The following is a 27871-nucleotide window of genomic DNA, read 5'->3' on the forward strand; positions in this document are numbered from 1 at the left end:
GGGTTTCACCATGTTGACCAGGATGGTCTCGATCTCTTGACCTCGTGATCCACCCGCCTCGGCCTCCCACAGTGCTGGGATTACAGGCATGAGCCACCGCGCCCGGCCCACTTTGTATTCTTCTAGGAAGAACTTTAATTCCTCCTGAGGAACTCTACTTTCTGAGCCAAACTGCTAAGTTTTCTGCAGAATTGTCTAGAAGATCATTCAAGAGACCATGCAGTTGCACTTTCTTGTAAAAGTTAAAAAAAAAAAAAAAAAAAAAAAAAAAAAAAGGTTTTTCCTGGCCTTTGAGCATTTTGCCTTTATTATGAGAGTTTTGCATATATTTTATACTTGATTAGACAACTTTAATAATGCATATTTATACTATCGCAGAAGGAAGCATTTGGCAAGCGTTCAGCCATTAGCACTCATTTAACCCTGTTAGCAATATTCTTTTGAAAAGGGTGCCAGTCTTTATGTGGTAATCCAGGAAGCCCATTGACTATAAAAGTGTGTAGGACTGAAACAGTGACCTTATATTATTGCTAAGGGAATATGAGAATTAACTTCTTAAAGGGGCCAAAACAGAGAAAGGCTTCCAGCAACTTCGGTGCAAGTAATTTGGCCACGTCAAGGCAAGCTGTTCGTTCAGTTATGTACCTTTTTCATAACTGGAGACCTTAAAATGGCCAAATAAGCATGGAGGTCTAAATGTTGTACTTGTTAGTGTATTCATTCATATTGATTGTAGAGGATTATTTTTCACTCAGTACTGATGTCCTTGGAAACCTTACCTGGAAACATGTTTGCAAAACACATTATTGGATCTTTCATATTTTCTTGGTTTTACATATTTGTTAAATAAAAATTACCCTCCCTTTTTGAGTGAGGGCAGGTGAGGTCATGAAATGAGACGATGTTTACTAAGGCAAGCAATTGAAAATTAAATCTGCACTTTATGGAAATGAAAAATACTAACATCTTTTCCTTCCTCATTTTCTTGTATTATATATTAGCTAATGATCAGTTCAAATTATAAATTTATGATGCAGAAATAAAGTATTTTGATATTCAACTACTTTTAAGTGGGTGACAAATTTTCCCCTCTTTCTCTAATTCTGCTCATTCCACAGAGAAGGAGAAAAAACCCTCTTTCCAACTGTGAGCGCACTAGGGAATTATTAAAAGACCTGTCTAAAAGTTCAAGCTGGCCGGGTGCGGTGGCTTACACCTGTAATCCCAGCACTTTGGGAGGCTGAGGCGGGCAGATCACCTGAGGTAGGGAGTTTGAGGCCAGCCTGGCCAGTGTGGTAAAACCCCATGTCTCTACTAAAAATAGAAAAATTAGCTGGGCATGTTGGCACACACCTGTAGCCCCAGCTACTTGAGAGGCTGGGGCAAGAGAATTGCTTGAAGCCGGTAGGCAAAGGTTATAGTGAGCCCAGATGGCACCACTGCACTCCAGCCTGGGTGACAGAGACTCAGTTTCAAAAAAAAAAAAAAAAGGTTGAAACCATCCCTCACCACGCCCTTCCCTCCCACCCTAGCTCTCCTCCACCCGCCTTCCTGGGCTGCCTCTGTAACTTCAGTCTCCCGTCCTTGGAAGGTGCCTTCACATTTCTGTTCACCTGTTAGTGGTTAAACTTCCACCTGCAGCTCTTGCCCATCTTGTTCTCTGACTTTAATTTTGGTTAGTGTAAGCCCGCGGTCAGGCAGCCATTTATTGATGTCCTTTTAGGCTATGGTGAAACTTTCCTCACCAAATGATGGTTATTTGGAAATAACCACCATTCTGGCCTTGGGAAAACAAAACCACAGATAAATTCTTTGGTAATTTGGGGTAGGGTGCGTTGCAAACATTCCTCCAGTACACGAATGTTGAAGTACCTACTCCGCGCCATGCCCTGTGTTATATTTTGAGCCACCCTGATGGGCAGCAGCCCCTCCTCTCGAGGCGCTGTGCAGTCAGCTGGGGGAACAGGGTCAGCAGACAGGCTGCTGCAGTGCAGCTAGTGCTAGGCCTCATATGTGAAACAGCCGTTAGAATGTCTATATGGGGCCGGGTGCAGTGGCTCAAGCCTGTGATCCCAGCACTTTGGGAGGCCGAGGCGGGTGGATCACGAGGTCAAGCGATCGAGACCATCCTGGTCAACATGGTGAAACCCCGTCTCTACTAAAAATACAAAACAGCTGGGCATGGTGGCGCGTGCCTGTAATCCCAGCTACTTGGGATGCTGAGGCAGGAGACTTGCCTGAACCCAGGAGGCGGAGGTTGCGGTGAGCCGAGGTCGCGCCACTGCACTCCAGCCTGGGTAACAAGAGTGAAACTCCGTCTCAAAAAAAAAAAAAAAAAAAAAAGAATGTCTATATGGGAACACACAGCTAGGCACCCAGTTCCATGCTGTCAGTCCTGGAAGGCCTCCCAGAGGGAGTGATCAACATCAAAGTCAGACCTGAAGCATAAGCAGACATCCACTCAGACTGAAGGAAACAGCTGTGTGAAGGCCCGGAAGAGAGCCCACAGCCCCTGTGAAGACCTGGAGGGGTTTAGAGGGGAGGGGAGGGAATGGCAGGATAGGAGTACAAGAAAGGCTTGCTGTGGTGAGGAATGTGGGCTTCATCGTGACGCACTAAGCCATTTAAGGCTTCTTTTCAGGCCAGGTGTGGTGCTCATGCCTGTAATCCCAGCACTTTGAGAGGCCGAGGTGGCTGGATCATGAGGTCAGGAGTTCAAGACCAGCCTGGCCAACATGGTGAAACCGCATCTCTACTAAAAAAAAAAAGGCCGGGCGCGGTGGCTCAAGCCTGTAATCCCAGCACTTTGGGAGGCCGAGGCGGGTGGATCATGAGGTCAAGAGATCGAGACCATCCTGGTCAACAAGATGAAACCCCGTCTCTACTAAAAATACAAAAATTAGCTGGGCATGATGGTGCGTGCCTGTAGTCCCAGCTACTCGGGAGGCTGAGGCAGGAGAATTGCTTGAACCCAGGAGGCGGAGGTTGCGGTAAGCCGAGATCGTGCCATTGCACTCCAGTCTGGGCAACAACAGCGAAACTCTGTCTCAAAAAAAAACACAAAAAAAACAACTAGCTGGGTATGGTAGCTGGCGCACACCTGTAGTCCCAGCTACTCAGGAGGCTGAGGCACAAGAATCACTTGAATCAGGAGGTGGAGATTAAGATCACCTCACTGGGCTCCACATTCCAGCATGGGTGACAGAGCAAGACTCCGTCTCAAAAAAAAAAAAAAAGCTGTTCAGCAGGTGCAGTTTAGAAGAGCAGACTGGAATCAGACTTGGGGGAGTAGGCAGATAGGTCAGGCAGGCCAGCAGGGGGTGCTGTGGGACTGCACTGGGAGGTAGCAGTGGGCATAGGAGGGTTCCAGACTATGTGTCCTGGGCCCAGTCTACTGAATAGGCTGGGAGTAAGGTGGGGAGAGGGTGCTCCAGGGATCCTGCCTGCTGCACCTGGGTAGGTGGTGGTGTCAATTCCTGGGAGGGAGAGCTGGGAGGGAGACTGGGAGGGAGAGCTGATCTCAGGTTTCGGTGGGTTGAATTTGAGGTGTTTGGGACATCCAAATGGCAAAGTGCAGCGGAGTAGGCAGCTCAGTGACCAGCCTGAGTACCCAGCAGCATGGCAGTACAACATTCAGTGGGTCACGGATGAGAGAAGATTCAGCAGAACGGTGGGCAGGGCAGAGACAGTGAGGGTGGACAACTCTTAAGGTGTCTGGCTACAGCCAGGTGCGGTGGCGGGGGCCCAGCTACTCAGGAGGCTGAGGCAGATGGGTCCCTTGAGCCCAGGAGTTTAAGGCTGCAGTGAGCTATGGTTGTGCCACTGTACTCCAGCCTGGGTGACAGCAAGTTCCTGTCTCTAATGTGGCCGGTGTCAAGCACTTTATTTTTGAGTTAGAGTCTCTGTTGCCCAGGCTGGAGTGCAGAGGCACGATCTTGGCTCGCTACAACCTCTGCCTCCTGGGTTTAAGTGATTCTTCTGCCTCAGCCTCCCGAGTTGTTGGGACTACAGGTGCGCACCACAACACCCGGCTGATTTTTGTATTTTTAATAGACACAAGATTTCACCATGTTGGCCAGACTGGTCTCGAACTCCTGACCTCAGATGATCCACTGGCCTCGGCCTCCCAAAGTTCTGGGATTACAGGTGTAAGTCACTGCACCTGGCTGACAAGCAGTTTACATACTTCAGGGAAGGACCCAGCAGACAGAGGCTGCAGAGCACAGCCCTGAGGAAGCAGAGAGGGGCCCAGAGTCTGGAGGACGCTGGCCTTGCATGGAGGAAGGATGGGTGTGGGTGTGGGTGCAGGACGGGAGGCTTCACTGCTGACCTTGGTTTCCTGGCAGAGGAGGCAGGGTCCTTTGGCAGAGAGGAGAAAGGAGGCACTGGGTGAGGGCAGCAAAAGTTTTAAGTAGACTTCTAGAATGGAGGACGCTGAGTAAGGAAACAAGATTGCTTTTGGGGTTAGAGGCCATAAACAGCTCCCCAGGGGTGCGTGTTCCACTTGAGACGGGCTATCCATTTAACGCCTGTGTCCTGGGCACGGTGGACTCTTTGTGTTCTTTCTTCAAATACTCAACTTGAGACAGGTTTATTAATTAGTGATTTCATAGTACCCTTTCACAGGCTGAGACTCACTCCAACTATCCCCTCAACAATCCCCAAGGTGTCAGATGGGGGCCCCTTCCTGCTGTCTTCTCTAGCCAGCCTTAAAAACCCCAGACACACCAGCCTGGGAACGATCTCAGTGTGGAATTTTAAGTCACCTTGTCAGCACAGACACCTCTGGGGTTCCCAGAAGACTTGTGGCAGAGTTCTCTAAACCGAACCTGGAGAGGGCAAGGTTTTCATGCAGGAACCACATAAATTCACCTAAAACTCACGCCTACAACCCTCTGTGATAAAAGAGTTCCGTTTCTTCTGTTAAGGACTGAATATCCTCTTCAAGCTGACTGCACTGTATCTGAAAAATAGTTAAATTCATATTTCTATTAATAGTTTTTCTTGCCTCAGACGCCAAGTTAAAAAATCATTTTCTGAAAGCAACCATTTCACAGTACATCTTTTTCAATAATGTCTAATCCATAGCAGAAAATGTAACCTATTTTCTTTTAAATCACCCAAGTAGTAAAGGAACTTCTTTTAAACTTTTTTTTTTTTTTTTTTTGAGACAGAGTCTTGCTCTGTTGCCCAGGCTGGAGTGCAGTGGCACGATCTCAGCTCACTGCAACCTCCACCTTAGAGGTTCAAGTGATGCTCATGCCTCAGCCACCCGAGTAGCTGGGACTACAGGCACGCATCACCACCCTTGGCCTATTATTGTTGTTTACATTTGTTTGTAATTGAAAGTTTCCATTAAAAAGTTTTAAGATGGCTGGGCACAATGGCTCATGCGTGTAATCACAACACTTTGAGAGAGGCTGAGGCGGGTAGATCACTTGAGGCTGGGAGTTCAAGACCAGCCTGGCTAACATGGTGAAACCCCATCTCTACAAAAAATACAAAAATTAGCCAGGCATGGTGGCACATGCCTGTAGTCCCAGCTACTCTGGTGGCTGAGGCACAAGAATTGCTTGAACTTGGGAGGTGGAGGTTACAGCGAGCTGAGATCAGGAGGATCACTTGAGCTGGGGAGTTTGCAATCAGCCTGGGCAATATAGTGTGACCCCATCTATACAAAAAAATAAAAAATTATCTAAGTGTGGTGGTGCGTTCCTGTAGTCCTAGCTACTTGGCAGTCTGAGGCCAGAGGATCACTTGAGCCTGGGAGTCAAGGCTGAAGTAAGCTGTGATCATAACTGCCCTCCAGCCTGAGCAACAGAGTGAAACCCTGTTTCAAACATACAAACAAAAAATAAACGTAGAAAGAATGTAATGAACTCAGCCCAACAGGGTATTTTCAAAGTACAGCAAGCATGTCTTAGCATCTGGGGTCATGCATGAGATTGACTCCCTTTCCTGCCCCAACTCTGGCCTCTGGGAGTTCTGCCCCTTTCAACCTTGCATGACTCACCTGCGGCCCACCTCCTCGGTCTGGCTGTGTAGGCCCTGGCACTTGGCCCCCAGTCCTTGCAGCCTCCCCACCCTCCACTGGGTATGAACTCTTCCCTCTCCGCTCAAGTGATCCTCCCACCGCAGCCTTCTGAGTAGCTGGGACTGCACGTATGTGCCACTTCACCCTACTAATTTTATTTTTTTGAGACAGGGTCTCACTCTGTGGGCCCACTGTGGCCTTGACCTCCCATGCTCAGGTGATCCGCCTACCTTATCTGCCTGAGTAGCTGGGACTACAGGTACATACCACCATGCCTGGCTAATTATTATTATTTTTTCTTTTTAAAAATTTTGTTTCAGAATAGGGATGAGGTCCGGGGTGATCTCGAACCCTGAGCTCAAGTGATCCTCCCACCTTGGCCTCCCGGAGTGCTGGGATTACAGATGTGAGCCACCATGCCTGGCCTGAAATTTTATTCTGAGATGCTGTCTCACTCCCCAAGCTCCCGCCTACAGCACAGTAATAAGCATAACTATTTGAAACTTCTACGTTGTGCTGGCAAAGTTGCTTGAATGAATGATCCTACAACCTAAACCTATAAAATCTGGGATCCGAACAAGATCATTCCATAAACATAAATGCTTTTGAAGGCATATATATTTATAGTGACAGAAACAAGCATTTGAAAGTTTTAGTCAAGAAACTGCTAATATCTGCTAGCATCAATAATATCCTTGACATCTGCTAGAAATTTATGGCAGAGCTTTGGACATTAAAAAAAGCTGACTTTCTGACCTAAAAAAAAAAAAAACGTCCTTGCTACCTATTAAGCAACAATCCTTTGCAGAGATGCCATTACCTTCAGCTCTCTTTAACAGATAAGGAAACTAAGCAAGTTGACCAAGGTCATGGAGAAGCTGGAATCTGAGTCCAGGCAGTCTGACTCATCATAAATTCCATTATAAATTATCTACAGAACTGGGTTGTCCAGTAGCCACTAAGCACACAAGAGTACCTCATTTAAAATTTAACTTGGCCGGGCATGGTGGCTCACACCTGTTATCCCAGCACTTTGGGAGGCCAAGGCAGGCAGATCACCTGAGGTCAGGAGTTCGAGACCAGCCTGACCAGTGTAGAGAAACCCCATCTCCACTAAAAATACAAAATTAGCCAGGCATGGTGGTGCATGCCTGTAATCCCAGCTACTTGGGAGACTGAGGCAGAAGAATCACTTGAACCTGGGAAGCGGAGGTTGCAATGAGCCAAGATCGTGCCACTGCCCTCCAGCCTGGGCAACAAGAGCAAAACTCTGTCTCTAAATAAGTCAATAAAATTTAAGTTAATTTACAATTCAGTTTCCTAGCCGTACCAGCCTCTCTTGAAGTGCTCAGTAGCACATGTGGCTCATGGCTACCATACTGGACAGCACCAAGCTATTATAGCACATTTCCATCACTGCAGAAAGTTCCACTGGACAGGGTGTAGTTACAGAACATTCTGGACTATTTAAAATTTCTTTAATTAAATATTTTTATAAGATTTCTTTTTATGCTCCAGAAAAAAATGCTTATGAAATACTGTTAAAGAAAAACAGAACCCAAAACTGCACCAAGAGATTTGAGGGATAGAATTAGATATAAATATCATTACAGTCAACCCTTGGATAATACAAGTTTGAAGGATGCAGGTCCACTTATACATTGATTTTCTTCCCCCTCAGTCACCCCTGAGACAGCAAGACAAACCCCTCTTCCTCCTCCGCAGCCTCCTCAACATGAAGATGACAAGGATGAAGTCCTTGATCCTCACTGGAACTGATGACTCACTTTCACTTAATGAACAGTAAATACATTTTCTCCTTATGATTTTTTTTTTTTTTTTTTGAGACAGACTCTTACTCTGTCAACCAGGCTGGAGTGCAATGTCATGATCTTGGCTCATTGCAACCTCCACCTCCCCAGGTTCAAGTGATTCTCCTGCCTCGGCCTCCCGAGTAGCTGCGATTATGGGCACCACCACACCTGGCTAATTTTTATATTTTTAGTAGAGTTGGGGTTTTACCATGTTGACTAAGTTGCTCTTGAATTCCTGATCTCAAGTTATCCACCTGCCTCAGCTTCCCAAAGCTTTTTTTTTTTTTTTAAGATGGGGTTTCACCATGTTGGTTAGGTTGGTCTTGAACTCCTGACCTCAGGTGATCCACCCGCCTAGGCCTCCAAAGTGCTTGGATTATAGGCATGAGCCACCACACCCGGCCTCCCCAAAGCTTTTTTTTTTTTTTTTTTACAGGCGTGAGCCACTGCACCTGGCCTGATTTTCTTAATAACATTCTGTTTTTCTCTAGTTTATTGTATGAATATAGCATATAACACATATACAAAATATGTGTTACTTGATTTTTTATGTTATTGGTAAGCCTTCCAGTCAACGGTAGGCTATTAATAGTTAAGTTTTTGGGGAGTCAGAGCTTATACTTGGATTTTTGACTCCTAACCCCCAGGTTGTTCAAAAGTCAGCTGTGTTTTGTTTGTTTGTTTGTTTTTAAGAGACGAGGCCAGGCTGGTCTTGAACTCCTGACCTCAGGTGATCCACCCGCCTCAGCCTCCCAAAGTGCTGGGATTACAGGCATGAGCCACCGCACCCGGTTTTTTTTTTTTTTTTTTTTTTTTTGAGAGAGGGTCTGACTCTGTCACCCAGGCTGGAGTGCAGTGGCACGATCTCAGCTCACTGTAACCACCGTCTCCCAGGTTCAAGCGATTCTCCCGTCTCAGCCTCCCAAGTAGCTGGGATTACAGGCACCTGCCAGCATGCCCTTCTGATTTTTATATTTTAGTAGAGACAGGGTTTCACCATGTTGGCCAGGCTGGTCTTGAACTCCTGATCTCAGGTGATCCACCCGCCTTGGCCTCCTCAAGTGCTGGGATTACAGGTGTGAGCCACCGAACCCAGCAGGTATTTTGTTTCATTATTTTAGTTTTTTGAAATAAGGTTTCACTGTCACCCAGGCTGGAGTGCAGTGGCACAATCACGACTCACTGCAGCCTCAGCCTCCTGGACCCAGGTAATCCTCCCACCTCAGCCTCCTGAGCAGCTAGGACAACAGGTGTGCATTGCCACACCCAGCTAATTTGTGTATTATGTTTTGCAGAGATGGGGGTCTCACTATGTTGCCTAGGCAGGTCTTGAACTCCTGGATTCAAGCAATCCTCTCACCTTGGCCTCCCAAAGTGCTGGGATTACGGATGTGAACCACTGCACCTCATCTTGTTTTATACTTTTGTAAACTTTTTGCAGATTTTTTAGAAGAATAATTTATTTTACTCTTACAACTGCAAAATAAAAACCTTTTAGAGAAAAGTGGAATGGGGGCACTTACCCGTCCAACCTGTGGAAACAAACTAAAAGAAATTGGCAACATCAGTCCCATTGACGCGACAGTACAAGCCAGTTTCCAGATCCACAATGACCCTGCATTTGTCCGAGAAAACGGGGTCCTGTAAGAGACAAGGCACAGCTCACAAGTGATATTAAACTATCAGGGCTTATTTATTTTTTGAACAGCTAATCGGGGCCTGTTTTTTTTAAAAATATTTAGTGCACCTGAACAGCTGGATTGGGGCCTGTTTTCTGTTTTTGAGTCCCCCTCTGTCACCTAGGCTGCAGTGCAATGGTGTGATCTTGGCTCACTGCAACCTCTGTCTCCCGGGCTCAAGCGATTCTCCTGCCTCAGCCTCCCAGGTAGCTGGGACCACAGGGGCACGCCACCACACCCAGCTAATTTCTTTGTATTTTTAGTAGAGATGGGGTTTCACCATGCTGGCCAGGTAGGTCTCGAACTCCTGGCCTCAAGTGATCTGCCTGCCGTGGCCTCCCCAAGTGCTGGGATTACAGGCGTGAGCCACTGTGCCCAGCCTAGGGCCTGTTTTCAGTGGCTGAGCTTCTGCTCTCCGATGGCAAATTCCATCCTGCGTGCCGCTGCAGGCCCATTCAAGTCACCAACAGGCAAGAAGAGCAGCTGCATCCGTGTGCGTCAGGCATGGTGTCCAACACGTCACCAGCACTTGCTCGCTTGGTACCTCCATAGCCTTCTGAGCTTTGTGTTATTTTCATCCCCTTCACGCAAATGAGAAAATGAAGGCCTGGACTGGTGAAGTAAAGTAACTTGTCCAAAATCCCACGGCTCAAAAGCTGCTCACAGATTCCAGAGCCTGTGCTCTCTGGGCTATTCTGATGTGGATGTGACATCCTGACTTTGACCTTCAGAGAGTGTAAGAGACAAAGAATGTGGTCTCTACCCTGGGGTGGGGCTTTGAGAGAGCCAAGTTAGAAGATCCACCAAGGACACTCCAGCTTGGGAACCACCTGCTGTCATGGTGCTTCTGGGAGGTCACTTGATGGCTCCGTCCGTCCAGGCACCTCCATGCCCATTGAGAAATGGACCCTCTCTCCCTACCAGGCAGCCTGTGCTATGCAGGTAGGCCTCATAGGATGTGGGCCCAGCTTTAACAGGACCTCCAGCCAGAGCAGCCCAGGAGTGTCTGCTGGAGCAAAAGTCTCTGCGCCCATCCAGCTCGATCATGCTTGGGAAAGTAATGGTTGGTTCTGCCCAGGCTGGCTGCCATCCTCTGTCCTTTTTTTTTTTTTTTTTTTTTTTTTTTTTTAGATAGAGTTTCACTCTATTGTCCAGGCTGAAGTGCAATGGTGTGATCTCGGCTCACTGCAACCTCTCCCTTTCGGGTTCAAGTGAGTCTCCTGCCTCAGCCTCCCAAGTAGCTGGGATTACAGGCGCCTGCCACCATGCCCAGCTGATTGTTGTATTTTCAGTAGAGACAGTGTTTCACTATGTTGGCCAGGCTGGTCTCGAACTCCTGACCTCAGGTGATCTGCCCACCTCAGTCTCTCAAAGTGCTGGGATTACAGGCGTGAGTCACCACGCCCGTCCCATCTCTCCTTCTTGGAAATGTGCTCCATGTGTGGTCCTAGCAGGCAATTCCCAGCCTCGTGCACAATGGAGGGGAGATGTGCAGTGCCAGGCACACAACCCGACCCAGGCCCACAGGACCCTTACCCAGGAGTCCGCCCTGAGGGGGAAGACATTCCTGCCTCCCCTGGGGTTTGCTGTGTTCCACCTCTGATCAGGCAGCTATGAGGCTGAGATGGGAGTTACTAGCAAGTGGGTCCCTCATCAGTATGAGGAAGCCAATCTGGCAGGAGAGAAGGAACCAACACCCATGAGGGTGAGAGGGAGACGCGCAGCAGGGGAGCTTCTGTTCAAGCTGTCATGGGCTGCATTCTTTGCCAGTTCCGGTCCCTAAAGCCCCACATCTCCCCTCGGGCCTGAGCTCTTGTAGATTAGGTTTCTCAAACTGATGGCTACAGAAACCATGACTGATGCCCAGGTCCTCTACCTCATGGGCCATTTCTGGCTTCTTAAAAGGGATGAATCTGAATCCGAAGTCGCTGAAGCTAATTTAAAACATGCTTGGACGAAGGTGTGGAGGGGAGGGCTTGAGCAATATTCACAGCACATCAGAGCTGGAAGAACCTGCACATCATCGAAGCCCCTCATTCTAGAGGTGAGGAAATGGCCGTGGAAGGTCCTTGGATATGCCAATGATGCAGGGTAACTTCGGGCAGAACCTGGGCCAGATTCCCCATTCAGGGGAATCCACACACCTGGATTTCCACATCTGCCCCAATCAATGAGACTGTCTTAGCTGTGATGAGTGTTTATGGGAAGGTCACTGAGCCAACCTCTTCCCATCCTCCACCAGGGTCAGTATCTGACAGGTTTTATAAGAATTTGACTTTCAAAATGTTTTTTCCTACCTGGGGATATGAGCGTGCCTCTTACCTTTTAAAGAAGACGGTGAAGACTTCAGGAATCAGAGCTGAGGTCCCAAGCAGCACTCCCCTGGACACTGTTGTTTCTCTAATAGCCTAGCAAAAATGAAAAGAAAGCAGCTTAGGCCGGGCACGGTGGCTCATGCCTGTAATCCTAGCACTTTGGGAGGCTGAGGTAGGTGGATCGCTTGAGGTCAGGAGTTTGAGACTAGCCTGGCCAACATGGTGAAACTCTGGTCTCTACCAAAAAATAAAAAAAATTAGCCAGGTGTGGTGGTATGTACCTGTAGTCCCAGCTACTCAGGAGGGTGAGGCACAAGAATCACTTGAACCTGACAGGCAGATGTTGCAGTGAGCTGAGATCACACCACTGCACTGCACTCCAGATTCGGCAACAGAGTGAAACTGTCTCAAAAAAGAAAAAAAAAAAAAAGCTTAGTATAGGAGCAAGACGATTTCCAGGGATCCCAAAAATCCTGCCAGAGACAGGCAACAGCAACCCTCTCTTCTCACTAAGAAAAAAAAACACCCATGGAAAGAGGCAGAGGGGACGCCTTCCCTGCACCTTTCCACGTACAGGTGTGTGGCGGTCGGCTGCATTTGGTGCAGGAATAGCTGAGAGGGAACTCACCTCCTCCTGACTCCACAGTGGTCTCCATCCATCTGCCAAACCACCTCCAATAAACTATCCACACTAAGTACAAGCAAAGGTGGCTTCTAGACAAATCCTCACGGAGAACCAAATTGTTCCTCGGTGGAAACGCTGGATTGGCCACAGAGGTTCGCTCTGTATTTCCCTTCCAAGCCAGGTCTCTGCCACTGGCTCCTGTCCTGACCTGGCTCGGCAGCAACTCCCACACCTGCTAGTGGGGGCGCCTCCAAATGCCCAGCTCTGAGGATGCGGGCACAGCATGGGACCCACACGAGGCCGCCTGTCCATACCCACGTTTCATATAGCGAATTACAAGTGTTACACTAAAAAATTGTGTTATATACAGGTTATAACATTTTTGTAAACTTTTCTATATATATCAAACATTTAAACATACAATTTACTGCATGGGTGATATGCACAAAACCAGGTACCCTCAAGGGCACTTCAAGGGACTTGTAAGGGAAATTCTGAGTATAAAACAGCTCACATTCTACTTTTGTTTATTTTTAGAGACAGGGTCTTACTCCGTCATCCAGGCTGGAGTACAGTGGCGTGATCATGGCTCACTGCAGTGTTGACCTCCCAGGCTCAAGCGATCCTCCTACCTCGGCCTCCCAAGTAGCCAAGATCACAGGTATGTCCCACCAAGCCCAAGTAACTTTTTGATTTACTGCAGAGATGTGGTCTCACTATGTTGCCCAAGCCGTCTTGACTTCCTGGCCTCAAGTGATCCTCCTGCCCCAGCCTTCCGAGTAGCTAGCATGTTAACTTTAGAACCCACCCCTGGGTAAGACACACCACCACAAACAGCACACTGTGTGTTCAAGAGGAGCAGGCACACCTGTCCCCATCCTTCCCTGAACTCTGTTCCTTCCATTTCTAGCTTCCCACGATTGGCTTTGACCTACCTTGCCAGCTCCTCCTACCGCCCGGCCCCTGCTCTCTGCTCACACCTCTGCCCTGCTTCGGGTGACAGTCACGCTCCTGCAGTTCCCTCTGCAGGGAATGCCTTTCCCCCAAAAAAACAGAGGAAGCTGAGGAGGTCTGTTTTTAAAATAAGGTCTCAGTGGCCAGGCACAGTGGCTCATGCTTGTAATCCCAGCATTTTGAGAGGCTGAGGTGGGCAGATCACCTGAGGTCAGGAGTCGAGCCCAGGCTGGCCAACATGGTGAAACCCCAACTCTACTAAAAATACAAAAATCAGCCGGGCATGGAGGCTCATGCCTATAATCCCAGCTCCTCGGGAGGCTGAGGCAGGAGAATCACTTCAATCCAGAAGGTGGAAGTTGCAGTGGGCCAAGATCACACCACTGCACTCCAGCCTGGGCGACACAGTGAGACTCAGTCTCTAAAATAAAATAAATAAAATAAAATTTAAAAGTCTCAGGGAGGTAAAGTAAAATTGCTTGACTTCCGGAAGGGAAAAGCGGCTGCTGGCGTGCTATGTTTCCGCATCAGTGGGATGAGGCCCGCCTCTCTCCATTGATCCCGTGTTTGGGAAGGACACTCGAAGTAAGACGCCATCATTAGGAGGTACTGTGTGCAAAGGAGTGGCTTATGGGGCCAGTTGGGGGAAACAACATCCAGGAATCACCTGAAATCTGACCAGCGGTGCCCTGTTACCATCAGATATTGTTGGTTACGCATTTTCTGAAATTGTAGCCAAAGAAAATCACCTTCCAGGGACAGGGAGGCGACAGAAGAATGTTTATGCTTACGCATAGTTGCACACACTTTACGCTTCAGAGAAAAAAAGACTATTTTTTTTTTTTTTTTTTTTTTTGAGACGGAGTTTCACTCATGTTACCCAGGCTGGAGTGCAATGGCGCGATCTCGGCTCACCGCAACCTCCGCCTCCTGGGTTCAGGCAATTCTCCTGCCTCAGCCTCCTGAGCAGCTGGGATTATAGGCACGCACCACCATGCCCAGCTAATGTTTAGTATTTTTAGTAGAGACGGGGTTTCACCATGTTGACCAGGATGGTCTCGATCTCTTGACCTCGTGATCCACCCGCCTCGGCCTCCCAAAGTGCTGGGATTACAGGCTTGAGCCACCGCGCCCGGCCGACTATTTTTTTTTTTAAAGCAGATCAACAAAGCTTTCCTTTGACCCTAACATGCCACTTATCCCCAAAATGAAGTTTCTGCTGGTGAGATGGACTCCAGACAGCCAGACAGGCCTGAGGCTACCTTCTGGCTGGGAGGCTGGGGCTCCTGGGGAGCAGGGGCTCTCAGTGGCCAACGGTGTGGGTCTCCAGAGCCTAGCACTGAGCCTGGCAGGCAGGAGGTGCTGGGAACAACTTGCTGATTTGATATTTGCTCTTAGCTGGGTGCAGTGCCTCACACCTCCCAGTGCTCTGGGAGGCCAAGGCAGGAGGATCAGTTGAGGCCAGGAGTATAAAAATTAGCCGAGCGTGATAGCACATGCCTGTAATCCCAGCTTCTTGGGAGGCTGAGGCAGGAGAATCGCTTGAACCTGGGAGGCGGAGGCTGCAGTGAGCCAAGATCATCATGTGACTGCACTCCAGCCTGGATGACAGAGCGAGACTCAGTCTCAAAAAAAAAAAAAAAAAAAGGAAGAAAGAAAAGAAAAGAAAAGGTTACCCTTCACAATGTGGGTGGGTGGGCCTCATTCAATCAGTCGGCGGCCTTATAGGCAAAAACTGAGGTTTCCCAAAGAAGAACTTCTGCCTCAAGACTGCAGCAGCAGCTCCTGCCCAAGTTTCCAGCCTCCAGGCCTGCCCTGCAGATTCCCACAATTGTGCAAGCCAATTCCTTAGAACAAATCTCTTATTAGACATGTACTGCCTGGGTGCAGTGACACACACCTGTAATTCCAGCACTTTGGTAGGCCAAGGCGGGAAGATCGCTTGAACTTAGGAGTTTGAGATCAGCCTGGCCAACATGGTGAATGCTCGTCTCTACTACAAAATACAAAAATAAGCTGGGTGCAGTGGTGTGTGCCCGTGGTCTCAGCTGCTTGAGAGGCTGAGATGGGAGGATCGCTTGAGCTCAGGAGGCAGAGGTTGCAGTGAGCCAAGATTGCACTACTGTATTTCAGCTGGGGCGACACAGCAAGACTCTGTCTCAGAAAAAAAAGATATGTACATAGATCCCATTGGTTCTGTTCCTCCAGAGAACCCAGACTAACATCCCATCTTTTACATATCAGGGGGCAAAAGGCAAAATTTCTCTCTCAGCATGCTGAGGAAAGATGCGTAAAGAAAGGTTAAAGGCAGACATGAATTTGTTACTGGCTTTCAAACAGAAAAGTCAAGTCTTTGCCCAAAGGGTAAGCAGCTATAGTTCTATGCTGTTTCTCACCTTTTGCCCAGCAATTTTGGAATGACCTAGGACATGGCCTTCCTTGTCCATGACTGCAATCCCCTTAGTGGTCTCAAGACTTCGGGATGTGAAGACATTCATTGCACTTACTTGTCCTGTAGATGTAAAGAAGTAAGGAACACACAACACGGGATGAGTCTTGTTCCAGCAAAGGAACATCTCTTTGGCTGTATGCCCACTTCCAGCCTCTTTCTCTGGCAGCTGCCCTTTCTTTACCCTTGGGTGGTCACCTGCCATGGGCTGGGCCAACCACATGCTCTCCCGGGGCTGTGGAGGTGGGCTCGGAACTGCTGGCTACTCAGTCTTGGATCCTGACCCAGCTGGGACCAGCTTCCAGCAACCTTGCTTCCTTAGCGGATTCCAGGACAAACCCCAGGAACCTGGAAACATAACCCTCATCTTTGCTTAAGTTGTAAGGTTTCCTTTTCTTTTGTGAGACAGTTTCGCTCTTGTTACCCAGGCTAAAGTGCAATGGCGTGATCTCGGCTCACTGCAACCTCCACCTCCCAGGTTCAAGCAATTCTCCTGCCTCGGCCTCCAAAGTAGCTGGGATTACAGGCATGTGCCATCACGCCCAGCTAATTTTTGTATTTTTAGTAGAGACAGGTGTCAACATGTTGGTCAGGGTGGTCTCAAACACCTGACCTCAAGGGATCTGCCAGAGACAGCCTCCCAAAGTGCTGGGATTACAGGCGTGAGCCACCATACCTGGCCAAAGTTGTAAGATTTCCACAACACCATTTCCTCAATTTCACTGCTGATATCAGTTTGCCAACTTCTCAAACTGCTATGATTCCCAAACCCAAATTTGGAGCATGGCATAGTAAACTTATAGGCTGGTAGAGTCAAAATATTCAGCTAATATCTCTGCCACTGACATTGGGTTGGAATCCCTGTATTAACCACTTGCTCGCTGTGTAACTCTAGGCAAGTTATTTAACCTTAACCTCCCTGTGCCTCAGTCTCCTCATCTGTACATAGGAATATTTCCTACCCAAAAGTTGTTGTCAGGATTAAGTGAAATAATGTATGTAGAATGTTTGCGCAGATAATCTTTAAAATGTAGGGCCAGGCACAGTGGCTCATGCCTCTAATCCCAGCATTTTGGGAAGCCGAGGTGGGCGAATCACTTGAGGCCAGGAGTTCAAGACCAGCTTGGCCAACATGGTGAAAGCCTGTCTCTACTAAAAATACAAAAAAAAAAAAAAAAAAAAAAAAAAAAAATTGCTGGGTGTAGTGGTACATGCCTGTAATCCCAGCTACTTGGGAGACCGAGGCAGGAGAATCACCTAAACCCAGGACGTAGAGGTTGCAGTGAGCTGAGGTCATGCCACTGCACTCCAGCCTGGGTGACAGAGCAAGACTCCATCTCAAAGGCCGGGCGCGGTGCTCAAGCCTGTAATGCCAGCACTTTGGGAGGCCGAGGCAGGTGGATCACGAGGTCAAGAGATCAAGACCATCCTGGTCAACATGGTGAAACCCCCTCTCTACTAAAACCACAAAAAATTAGCTGGGCATGGTGGCGCGTGCCTGTAGTCCCAGCTACTCAGGAGGCTGAGGCAGGAGAATTGCCTGAACCCAGGAGGCGGAGGTTGTGGTGAGCCAAGATCGCGCCATTGCACTCCAGCCTGGGTAGCAATAGCGAAACTCCGTCTCAAAAAAAAAGAAAGACTCCATCTCAAAAAAAAAAAAATATTTGTGTTTCCAGTCTTATGTTCATTCTTTGGCCATTAATGGCATATCTACAGAAAGTATCACCTCTCAAACCAAAGACCTAATTTGGGCTTAGGGCCTGACAGGCTGCAAAGGGCACCTGTCATCAGTCACAATGTGCCAAGGGACCCAGGTGTCTCTGGAGATGAAGGAAGGCTCACAGACCACAAAGACACCCCACCCAGACTACAGGCTCCAGCGTTTCTTGCTTACCATGGACAGCTGCAGGTAAAATTCTTTTCATTAAAAAGGTATTCGAGGAAAACTTCATCTGGATAAAGTTAGGTATTAACTAGAAAAGAAGAGAAAAATTACTGCACAGGACTGAAAACTCAGTGGAACCTACTCACTAGCAGAGAGTCTGCCCTGACCTAGTTCCTAAGACAAGTCAGACTCCTCTTCATGTATTTTTCAAATTCCTGCAACATGGAGGTCCTCTCCCTGTTCATCTAAGGAGTCAACAGGGCTTAGTGAGGTATGTAAGTTGTCGAGTCACAGAGCCATTAAAGGTTTGAGCCAGGATGAGGGCCTAGGTTTGTCTGATGCTAACATCTCCACATCTCCATCTTTCACCACTACAATGTCCTGACATCCAAAGCAATACACAACTTATATAACATATTTGTGCAGCATAAACCAATTTTTAAAAAGATAACAGTACTGGCCAGGCATGGTGGCTCACTCTTGTAATCCCAGCACTTTGGGAGGCTAAGACAGGCAGATCACCTGAGGTCGAGAGTTTGAGACCAGCCTGACCAACATGGGGAAACCCCTTCTCTACTAAAAATACAAAAAATTAGCTGGGTGTGGCAGTATATGCCTGTAATCTCATCTACTCAGAAGGCTGAGGCAGGAGAATCACTTGAACCCAGGAAGCAGTGGATGCAGTGAGCTGAGATCATGCCCTTGTACTCCAGCCTGGGTGATAGAGAGGGGCTCTGTCTCAAAAAAAAAAAAAAGAAAAAGAGCCGGGCGCGGTGGCTCAAGTCTGTAATCCCAGCACTATGGGAGGCCGAGGCGGGTGGATCACAAGGTCAAGAGATTGAGACCATCCTGGTCAACATGGTGAAACCCCGTCTCTACTAAAACTACAAAAAATTAGCTGGGCATGGTGGTGCGTGCCTGTAGTCCCAGCTACTCAGGAGGCTGAGGCAGGAGAATTGCCTGAACCCAGGAGGCAGAGGTTGCGGTGAGCCGAGATCGTGCCATTGCACTCCAGCCTGGGTAACAAAAGCGAAACTCCGTCTCAAAAAAAAAAAAAAAAAAAAAGAAAGAAAGAAAAAGAAAATAGAAAAAATAAAAAGATAACAGCATCAAGTATATGATTGGAATCTTAGACTATTAACGTGATTATTTTGGGATAATAGGATTAAAGGTGACTTTTATTTCCTATTCATACTTTCAAAATTGTTTAAATTGGAACATAAATTTGAAATTGGAATAAATAAAGCTTTCTGGATTCTGAGGAATAAAGATTTGTCAGATTCTAAAAATACCTACTCCAATGAAGCTTGACGAAGCAAAGGCTGCCACCCCTAGGAATGATCTTTCCAGTGGATGACAAGTCTGAGGAGAAACAAAAGTACTTATTCTGCAAATGTCACAGTTTTGCCCAGCAAAGATCATTTAAAAACAAACACATACAACCAACTCCGAAAGAAACAACACAAAACCACACACCCTCTGGGTCTCACAATACTCACGTAACTTCTGTTTCCATTGATGATGCTGAACGCCGTCAGGTAGGCATAGAGGTAAACCTGCCGAGAGGGGGCAAATGGATCGCATTTTGGTTTCAAGTGTAACAGAATTCAGCAATCGTGAAACAGGAAGAATTGTTACCTTAGGTAAAATCATGGACGTGATCCCTTTTGGTGGCATCATTGAAAAAAATACCTTTTAAGAAGAAAGTGGAGCAGTTACAAGTGTTTAGTGGCAGGGGGGTGGGACATGCCGTAGCAAAGAACTTTCCAGGGCAGAGGGAGAACGGAGCCCCCAAGGACCTGGGGCAGGAGAGGCTGGTGGTGGGTGCACGGGCTGCAGGTTAGTTGACAAGGTTGAGTGAGCACCTGCCAAACACCAAACTAGCAGCTCCAGGACATCCAGGAGCACACAGCAGGCTGTGTCTCCAGGGCCTCAGTCCAGCAGGGTGGCTAAGATGCACACATCTGTTGGCTGGGCACGGTGGCTAATGCCTGTAATCCCAGCACTTTGGGAGGCTAAATCGGGAGGATCACGAGGCCAGGAGTTCTTGACCAGCCTGACCAACATGGTGAAACTCTGTCTCTACTAAAAATACAGAAATTAGCCGGGTGTGGTGGTGCATACCTGTAATCCCAGGTACTAGGGAGGCTGAGGCAGGAGAATCACTTGAATCCAGGAGGCGGAGGTTGCAATGAGCCAAGATGGTGCCACTGCACTTCAGCCTGGGCAACAAAGTGAGACTCCATCTCAAAAAAAACAAACAAAAAAAACCCCACATTTGCTAGGGGAAGCAGAAAGGAGCCTGTGGTGTGGAAAAGTACCTCCTAGGCTGGAGTGGTGGCTCATGGCTATAAACTCAACACTTTGGTAGGCCAAACTGGGAAGATTCCTTAAGGCCAGGAGTTTGAGACCAGCCTGAGAAACATAGCAAGACTCTGTCTCTGCTAAAAATAAAAAAAATTAGCCTGGCATAGTGATGAGTACCTGTAATCCCATTTACTCAGGAGGCTGAAGTCGGGGGGGATCACCTGAGCCTAGGAGTTTGAAGTTACAGTGAGCTATGATTGCATCACTGCACTCCAGCCTGGGCAACAGAGCAAGACCCTATTTCGAAAAACAAAACACCAGTCCAGGCATGGTGGCTCACGCCTATAATTCTAGCACTTTGGGAGGCCAAGGTGGGCAGATCATCTGAAGTCAGGAGTTAGAGACCAGCCTGGCCAACATGGTGAAACCCCATCTGTACTAAAAATACAAATATTAGCTGGGCATGGTGGAGGGCGCCTGTAATCCCAGCTACTCAGGAGACTGAGACAAGAAAATTGCTTGAACGCAGGAGGTGAAGATTGCAGTGAGCCGAGATCGCGCCACTGCACTCCAGCCTGGGTGACAGAGTGAGACCCTGTCTCAAAACAAAAAACAGAAAAGCACCTCCCAAGAGCCAAGGTGGGAAAGCCTCACGGGGCAATGTCAGGTCCCAGGTGAGGGGCTGTGTGGGGGAGGACTTGGTGGAGAGGGGTTTGTGTAGGGAACGCATCCTGACTCACTGGCCTCTTCTACGGTGCTCTGCTAATACTTGGGTATCCAGAAAAGGGATGACCTTGCGAAGCTGTGGACCTTCCAGAGGCCTGGATGCCTAACTCTCTGCGGGTGCAGGGAGGGAGAGGGAGTGGGGACAAGAACATATGAATGGCAACCATGGGTTATCAGTGGGGTCCACAACCATCCATCAGGCAGTCATGGGGACAGGGGTCGGGGGCTGAAGGGACACAGCCCAGGTTAGGAGGAAGGTGGCCATCTTCCCAAGCCCCTAGTCTCCTAACGGCAAGTGTCCATTTGCTCACCGCGGGCACCATGAAAGGCAGGAACGCTGGCAGGAAGAGAAGAGAGAAGGTAGCAATGATTGCAGCTGCCCAGGCAGAGGGGGCTAGAAGGGGACCACCCACCTGAACACCTCTTCCCTAGCTTCCAGAAGGCACAGACCTCAAAGGACATTTTCCACTCATTCTTTTTTTGCTTTCTAATAAAGTGGTGGGCCAAGCCTGTAATCTCAGCATTTTGGTAGGCTGAGGCTGGAGGATGGGTTGAGGCCAGGAATTCGAGACCAGCCTCTATTTTATAGAGGTAGTGAGACCCCCATCTCCACAAAAAAATTTAGAGCCAGGTGTGGTGGCATGACCCTGTAGTCCCAGCTACTCAGGAGGCTGAGGCAGGAGGATCAGCGGCGCCTGGGAGTTGGAGGCTGCTTTGAGCTATTATGGTGCTGCTGCACTCTAGCCTGGGTAACAGAGTGATATCCCATCTCTAATAAAAATAATAATAATAAAAGTATGTACATAAAATTACTATAACAGGGCAAGGCACAGTGGCTCACGCCTGTAATCCCAGGACTTTGGGAGGCCAAGGTGGGCAGATCACGAGGTCAGGAGTTCGAGATCAGCCTAGCAAACATAATGAAACCTGGTCTCAACCAAAAATACCAAAAAAAAAAAAAAAAAAAAAAAAAAAAAAAAAAAAAAAAAAATTAGCTGGGACTGGTGGGAGGCACCCGTAATCCTAGCTACTCAGGAGGTTGCAGCAGATTTGCTTGAACCTGGGAGGCAGAGGTTGTAGTGAGCTGAGATCACGCCACTGCACTCCAGCCTGGGGTGACAGAGCAATACTTTGTCTCAAAAAAAAAAAAGAGAAGAAAAAGAAATCCTACTGGGGGAATACTAAAGCAAGGCAGGCAGAGTTTCTTTTTTTTTTTTTTTTTTTTTTTAGGATGGAATTTCACTTTTTTTGCCCAGGCTGAAGTGCAATGGTGTGAACTTGGCTCACTGCAACCTCTGCCCTGGGTCCAAGAGATTCTCCTGCCTCAGCCTCCTGAGTAGCTGGGATTATAGGCACCCACTGCAATGCCCAAGTAATTTTTTGTATTTTTACCAGAGACGGTGTTTCACCATGTTGGCCAGGCTGTCTTGAACTCCTGACCTCAGGTGATCCAGCAGGCAGAGTTTTCTAAGTGTTACAAACGACATCTTCCCAACCCCCTTCTGAAAATTAGAGCCAACTCACCTGCAGGTCGAAAAAGATTGGGGATCAGGTTGCTGCTGTCGGGATGCACTGTTGACTTCAAGAAGAGATGCAAAGTTTAGCTGGATGTCTGGTTTTGTTATTTTAGGACACTAAAAATTAGAAAGAGGCTGAAACTTACAAGACTCCGCTTCCAAGCTTCTTGTATCTTAAAGGAGAAAAAAGAATAGCTTTGCTTCATTAAAAAAAATTTCAAGAGACAAGGTCTTGCTCCATCACCCAGGCTGGAGTGCAGTGGCTTGATCATCACTCACTGCAGCACAGCCTCGAACTACTGGGTTCAAGCGATCCTCCCACCTCACCGTCATGCCATTCCCAGCTAGTTGTTTAATTTTTAGTAAAGATGGGGTCTTGCTACACTGCCCAGGCTGGTCTCAAACTCTGGACATCAAGTCATCCTCCCAAAGCATTGGAATTACAGGGGTGAGTCATCACACTCAGCGTAAAAAAAAAAAGCTTTTAAAGAATCTCTCTGCCAGTCTCATTTCTGAGACCACCTTTGTTCTACATTTTAGAGAATGAAGGCCAGAGCTGTTTTCCACCACATTGGCGAACAAATCAAAGTAAATGAATCATATGAATAAACAAATGAACCAATGGCAAGCAAAGAGATGAGCCACACAGAGAAACTGACCAGAATATTAAAAAGTCCTGTCTCAGGCCAGCACAGTCGCTCACGCCTGTAATCCCCCACTTTGGGAGGCTGGAGCAGGCGGATCACAAAGTCAGGAGTTTGAGACCAGCCTGACCAACATGGTGAAACCCTGTCTCTACTAAAAATACAAAAATTAGCTGGTGTGGTGGTGCATAATCCCAGCTACTCAGGAAGCTGAGGCACAAGAATCACTTGAACCCGGGAGGCGGAGGTTGCGGTGAACCGAGCTTGCACCACTGCACTCCAGCCTGGGCAACAGAGCAAGACACCGTCTCAAAAAAAAAAAAAAAAAAAAAAAAAAAAAAAAGTCCTGTCTCTACTCTTGGAGAGGAGTGACACCTAACTTATTCCTCATATGAGCCCCTGAATCCAGCTTGCCTCTGGCTTAGAGCAGAGCAGGCTATATACTGACGACACACTATGCCATGAGCCAAGTCACTTGCAACAGAGCCAGCTGTCGGCCCAGGGTCCCCAACACATTCTTAGAAAAAGTAAGTTAAATATGTGAGCTCTCCATAGGCTGCCTTGAGAAACTTGTGTTTGTGAGCTCCAGAAAGCCCCACACTGCAAGTTAGATAAGGAACAGTCCATTTGAGCCTATGGGCAGAAACACTGCCTGTAGTGGAAAATAAATTCTGAATTCAGAGGCCTGTCTGAATTCTGGAGTTTGCCGTGGGGCTCCAGGAATCAGCTGCATGAAATCCCCATGAATATCCACTGCATAGGGGGACACTTGCTGTCTGGTTTATGGGACAGAACTCTAACCACATTTTAGCTGGGCATGGTGGTGCGTGCCTGTAATCCCAGCTACTCAGGAGGCTGAGGCAGGAGAATTGCCTGAACCCAGGAGGCGGAGGTTGCGGTGAGCCGAGATCGCGCCATTGCACTCCAGCCTGGGTAACATGAGTGAAACTCCGTCTCAGAAAAAAAAAAAAAAAAAAAAAAAAAAAAAAAAGAACTCTAACCACATTTAAAAAACTAACCCAGTTTTGAAAAGCTGGTCCTCTGGGCGATATATAACAATGACAGCATTAATAGCCAATAGCTCAGTGGCTCCCAAGGGAGGGGGAAAAAAAAAAAAGAAAAGAGAGAGAGAGATTCACGGCCAAATTCCACCTGACTTCAGACCATGCAGCAGAACCATCTGAGGGCAACTATACCCAGCCTTGAACCAGCCAGACCTCAGCACATGAAACATACCCTTTGGTCCTCCAAGGCGGATCTGGAAGCATCTTCATTTGTGCACAATAGTTGCCTCAAGTTTTCTATACTTTCCTAAAATCAGATATCAAGAAATCAAGCAATGATCTCAACATCGTTCAGGTTTATCCCCAGATGGAGGAATCACCAGCTCACTCACCAGCATGCACTGGACTTCAACTGCATGCCTGATTTCAAGCCATGTGGTGCCCTAGGCTCTCCACCCATTAGGATAGCCCTCAGTGCCATGCAGATTTAGGCCTTTCTCTTCCTAGATGCTCCAGCAGCTGCCTGCAATGGTGCTGTCACCTCTCCCACTCTCTGATGTCAACTGTCTCACTAAATGGTGCCACCATCCCCTGGCTGTGCATGTCAGAAACCAAGAAGTCCTCCCTCACCCACTTCTATGTCTAATCAGTTCAGTCTTATTTCCTCTCTCTTTTTCTTTCTTATTTTTTTTTTAAGAGACAGGGTCTCACTCTATTGCCCAGGCTGGAGTGCAGTGGTGTAATCACAACTCACTGCAGCCTCAAACTCCTGGGCTTAAGTGATCCTCTTGCCTCAGCCTCCCAAGTAGCTGTGACTACAGGCACAACCCACCTACACTTGGCTAACTTTTAAAATTTTTATTTGTACAGCTAGGATCTTGCTACATTGCCCAGGCTGGTCTCAAATTCTTACTCTTGAGAGATCCTTCCATCTCAGATTCCCAAAGTACTGGGATTACAGATATGAGCCACCACAGCTAGCCTCCATTTCTTAATTTGAGAAAAAAATAATTAAATACAAAGAATGGCCACACACTATAATCCCCTCACCCAGAATTAACAACTGTAAACCTTTGGTTATATTTGCTTCTAATTTTATTACTTTTTTTTTTTTGAGACAGAGTCTTGCTCTGTCACCCAGGTTGGCATGCAGTGGCATGCCCAATCCGGCTCACTCCAACCTCTGCCTCCTGGGTTCAAGCAATTCTCCTGCCTCAGCCTCCCGTGTAGCTGGGGCTACAGGCACCTGCCACTACGCCCAGCTAACTTTTGTATTTTTAGTAGAGACAGGGTTTCACCATGTTGGCCAGGCTGGTCTCGAACTCCTGACTTCAGGTGATCCACCTGCCTTGGCCTCCCAAAGTGCTGGGATTACAAACATGAGCCACAGTGTCCGACAGATGTATGCTTTTCTTTACCCCTTCCAATCTGACAAGCTCATTCAGAAGGAATAAACACAATAATATACACAGATTCTGTTATTTCAACTACTTTTAAAGTGTCCCTTTTAAAAGTAGTTTAAGGGCCGGGCGCGGTGGCTCAAGCCTGTAATCCCAGCACTTTGGGAGGCCGAGGCGGGTGGATCATGAGGTCAAGAGATCGAGACCATCCTGGTCAACATGGTGAAACCCCGTCTCTACTAAAAATACAAAAATTCAGCTGGGCATGGTGGCGTGTGCCTGTAATCCCAGCTACTCAGGAGGCTGAGGCAGGAGAATTGCCTGAACCCAGGAGGCGGAGGTTGCGGTGAGCCGAGATCGCGCCATTGCACTCCAGCCTGGGTAACAAGAGCGAAACTCCGTCTCAAAAAAAAAAAAAAAAAAAAAAAGGTAGTTTAAATAACTACAGGCCAGGCCTGAGGTCGGGAGTTTGAGACCAGCCTAACATGGAGAAACCCAGTGTCTACTGAAAAAAACAAAGTTAACCAGGCATGGTGGCATATGCCTGTAATCCCAGCTACTCGGGAAGTTGAGGCAGGAGAATTGCTTGAATCCAGGAGGCAGAGGTTGCTGTGAGCTGAGATCGCACCATTGCACTCCATCCTGGGCAACAAGGGCAAAACTCCAGCTCAAAGAAAAACAAAAAAAAGAAAAGGGACATGTGTTAAGTTTCAAAATAAAATGTGAAATTCATTAGCTCTGAAAACAAGAAAATACTTACAACTGAAATGAACACATTTGTAGGATCTAATAATTCCGTCCATTTAAGAAATCGTTGAATAAAGGACTTAGGAGGGAGAAAAGCAACAGACAAGTTAATGGCAGCAGAAAAATAAAGATATAATAATAACGATTGGCTTTTTTTTTTTTTTTTTTTTTTTTGAGAACCTGCCAGGGTCTGCAATCTGCCTTTTACTGGCATCATCTCCTGGGATCCTCCCAATCTCCCCATTCTCCAGCTGAGGAAGCTGAGGCTGTGAGGGACTCATGAATGTACTCAAGGCAACACAGCCAGGAAATGACTCAGAAGTCTGTGCCCTTAACTGCTCAGTATCACATTGCCCTGGAGGGTTAAAAGCCCAGGCTTTGGGGTTCAAAATGGCCCTAGGTTCATACCTCACACATGACCTCAAGGCAATGTCCTAGAAGATTTCAGAATCTGTGGCCTCGCTCTCTGGTTGCTGTAAGGCTTCACTCCAGTGGTAAAGGATGGATGCCCAATTAAGGGCTCAATGGTGCAGCTGGAGGGTCACACTAGGGAAAGGAGGTTTGCTCCAACAAGCCCCAAACTTTGCAGTGGCTCTGGCTTTAAGCCCTGGCTCTGCTAGATCCACCTGAGCTGACTGTCCCTTCTCCATTTCCCCACCTAAAACACAGGGCTGGACCTCACTTTAGGAGAAGCCTAAGAGAGAACCCCCTAAAGCCCTGCTCTCCGATTCGCCACATACAGCTGAAGCCAGATCTGCTGCGGGTGTAACAGACGCAGGATTTGGAAGACTTTGTACCAAAAAAGCGAGTAAAATAACTCAGGAATGTTTTTACTGGTTACATGTTGAAATGTTAATATTTTGCACCTGTTGGGCTGAAAGTACTGTATTGTTAAAATTAATTTCAGCTGTTTATCTTGTTTAATGTGGCTACTAGAACATTTTTAATTGCTTCTGAGGCTCACATCATATTTCTATTGGACTGTGCTGCCTTAGACGCCGCAGGGAGGTGAGTCCTGCTTATTTCCTGCCCAAAGGTGGCTTCCCAAGGCCTCGGGGGTCTCACCGAGAGTGGCTGAGCCTACCAAGATGGGGGGGCCTGTTTCTCCCCAATCTGCTGCTCAGCCACAGCTCAGGCGGCAGGGAGCAGCCACCTGCGCGGATTGCGACCCTTCCAGAGGGCGATCTGGAGGGTGACCTTGTGGCCGTGGGCATCTGGCAAATTGGGTTTCCCCTGCGCCCCTTCCCGCAGCCTAAGGGGTCAGGCGGTTGGTGCGCGTTCCCAGCGCAACTCCGGGACCAGGAAACGGAGTGGGGGGCGACCACGTGGCCTGCCCAAGGTCACCCAGGCCGGCCCGACTCCACGCGGCCCCGCCCGCGCCCTCCCCGCCCCCAGCCGCGCCGGGTCCGGGCTGTACTTGGCGCTCGTTGATCCAGAAGCGCACGTTGGGCTCAATAAAGTTGGCGCCGGCGTCGCTGCCTCCTAGGAGCCGCCCGGGCTGCGCTTCCACCTCCTGCTCCAGGGACATTTTGTGCTGGTTGGAGTGGCTGCCGCTGCCGCCGCTGCTGCCGGGTCGCGCGCGGAGGAGGAGCCAGGCGGCGAGCCCCGCCCCAGGCCGCGCGCATCCGCAGTTCCCGCCCCAGGCCCGAGCGCCCGACAGCCGGTGTCTCCGCGCCTGGAGGCCCTTGCGCGCCCACTGTTCCGGCGAGCCCAGCTCTCCCACGGGCCAAGTCCACCCAACCCTCCTTGCCCTGCCCCGCACCTCTGGGGA

At 48.3% G+C, this 27871-nt stretch overlaps 1 protein-coding gene and 1 long non-coding RNA gene across 2 annotated transcripts in view; both read right to left on the reverse strand.

Annotated features, from left to right (window-relative positions):
- Positions 1 to 1253, reverse strand: part of LOC116554017 — a 1675-nt gene extending 422 nt beyond the window's left edge. Inside the window, exon 1 of the long non-coding RNA XR_004270013.1 lies at positions 98 to 1253. This is a non-coding gene — a long non-coding RNA (uncharacterized LOC116554017). The remainder of the gene's footprint in view (positions 1 to 97) is intronic.
- Positions 1254 to 4562: 3309 nt separating this feature from the next.
- Positions 4563 to 27697, reverse strand: SFXN4 (sideroflexin 4). Its single transcript, XM_032281796.1, has 14 exons — positions 27518 to 27697; positions 26114 to 26179; positions 24186 to 24260; positions 22452 to 22478; positions 22313 to 22367; positions 21100 to 21125; positions 19394 to 19447; positions 19255 to 19311; positions 19052 to 19117; positions 17765 to 17843; positions 15818 to 15933; positions 11850 to 11935; positions 9372 to 9489; positions 4563 to 4963 (listed from the first exon to the last, which is right to left on the reverse strand). Exons 1-14 carry the CDS (start codon positions 27626 to 27628, stop codon positions 4886 to 4888), a joined length of 1014 nt encoding a protein of 337 aa, XP_032137687.1. The 5' UTR covers positions 27629 to 27697; the 3' UTR covers positions 4563 to 4885.
- Positions 27698 to 27871: the final 174 nt, after the last annotated feature.

The sequence above is a fragment of the Sapajus apella genome, unplaced genomic scaffold (genome assembly GCF_009761245.1).
Source record: "Sapajus apella isolate SASKATOON/1434 unplaced genomic scaffold, GSC_monkey_1.0 scaffold13, whole genome shotgun sequence".
NCBI lineage: Eukaryota > Metazoa > Chordata > Mammalia > Primates > Cebidae > Sapajus > Sapajus apella.

Bases quoted from the DNA above. Each gene is read 5' to 3' on its own strand.
- SFXN4 (XM_032281796.1), bottom strand. From the start codon at position 27,628: ATGTCCCTGGAGCAGGAGGTGGAAGCGCAGCCCGGGCGGCTCCTAGGA. The intron at 26,180-27,517 runs GTACAGCCCGGA...CTCCCTCCTAAG, and splicing joins TCTGGATCAACGAGCGCCAA to TCCTTTATTCAACGATTTCT. The intron at 9,490-11,849 runs GTAAGAGGCACG...TGTCTCTTACAG, and splicing joins TTCACCGTCTTCTTTAAAAG to GACCCCGTTTTCTCGGACAA.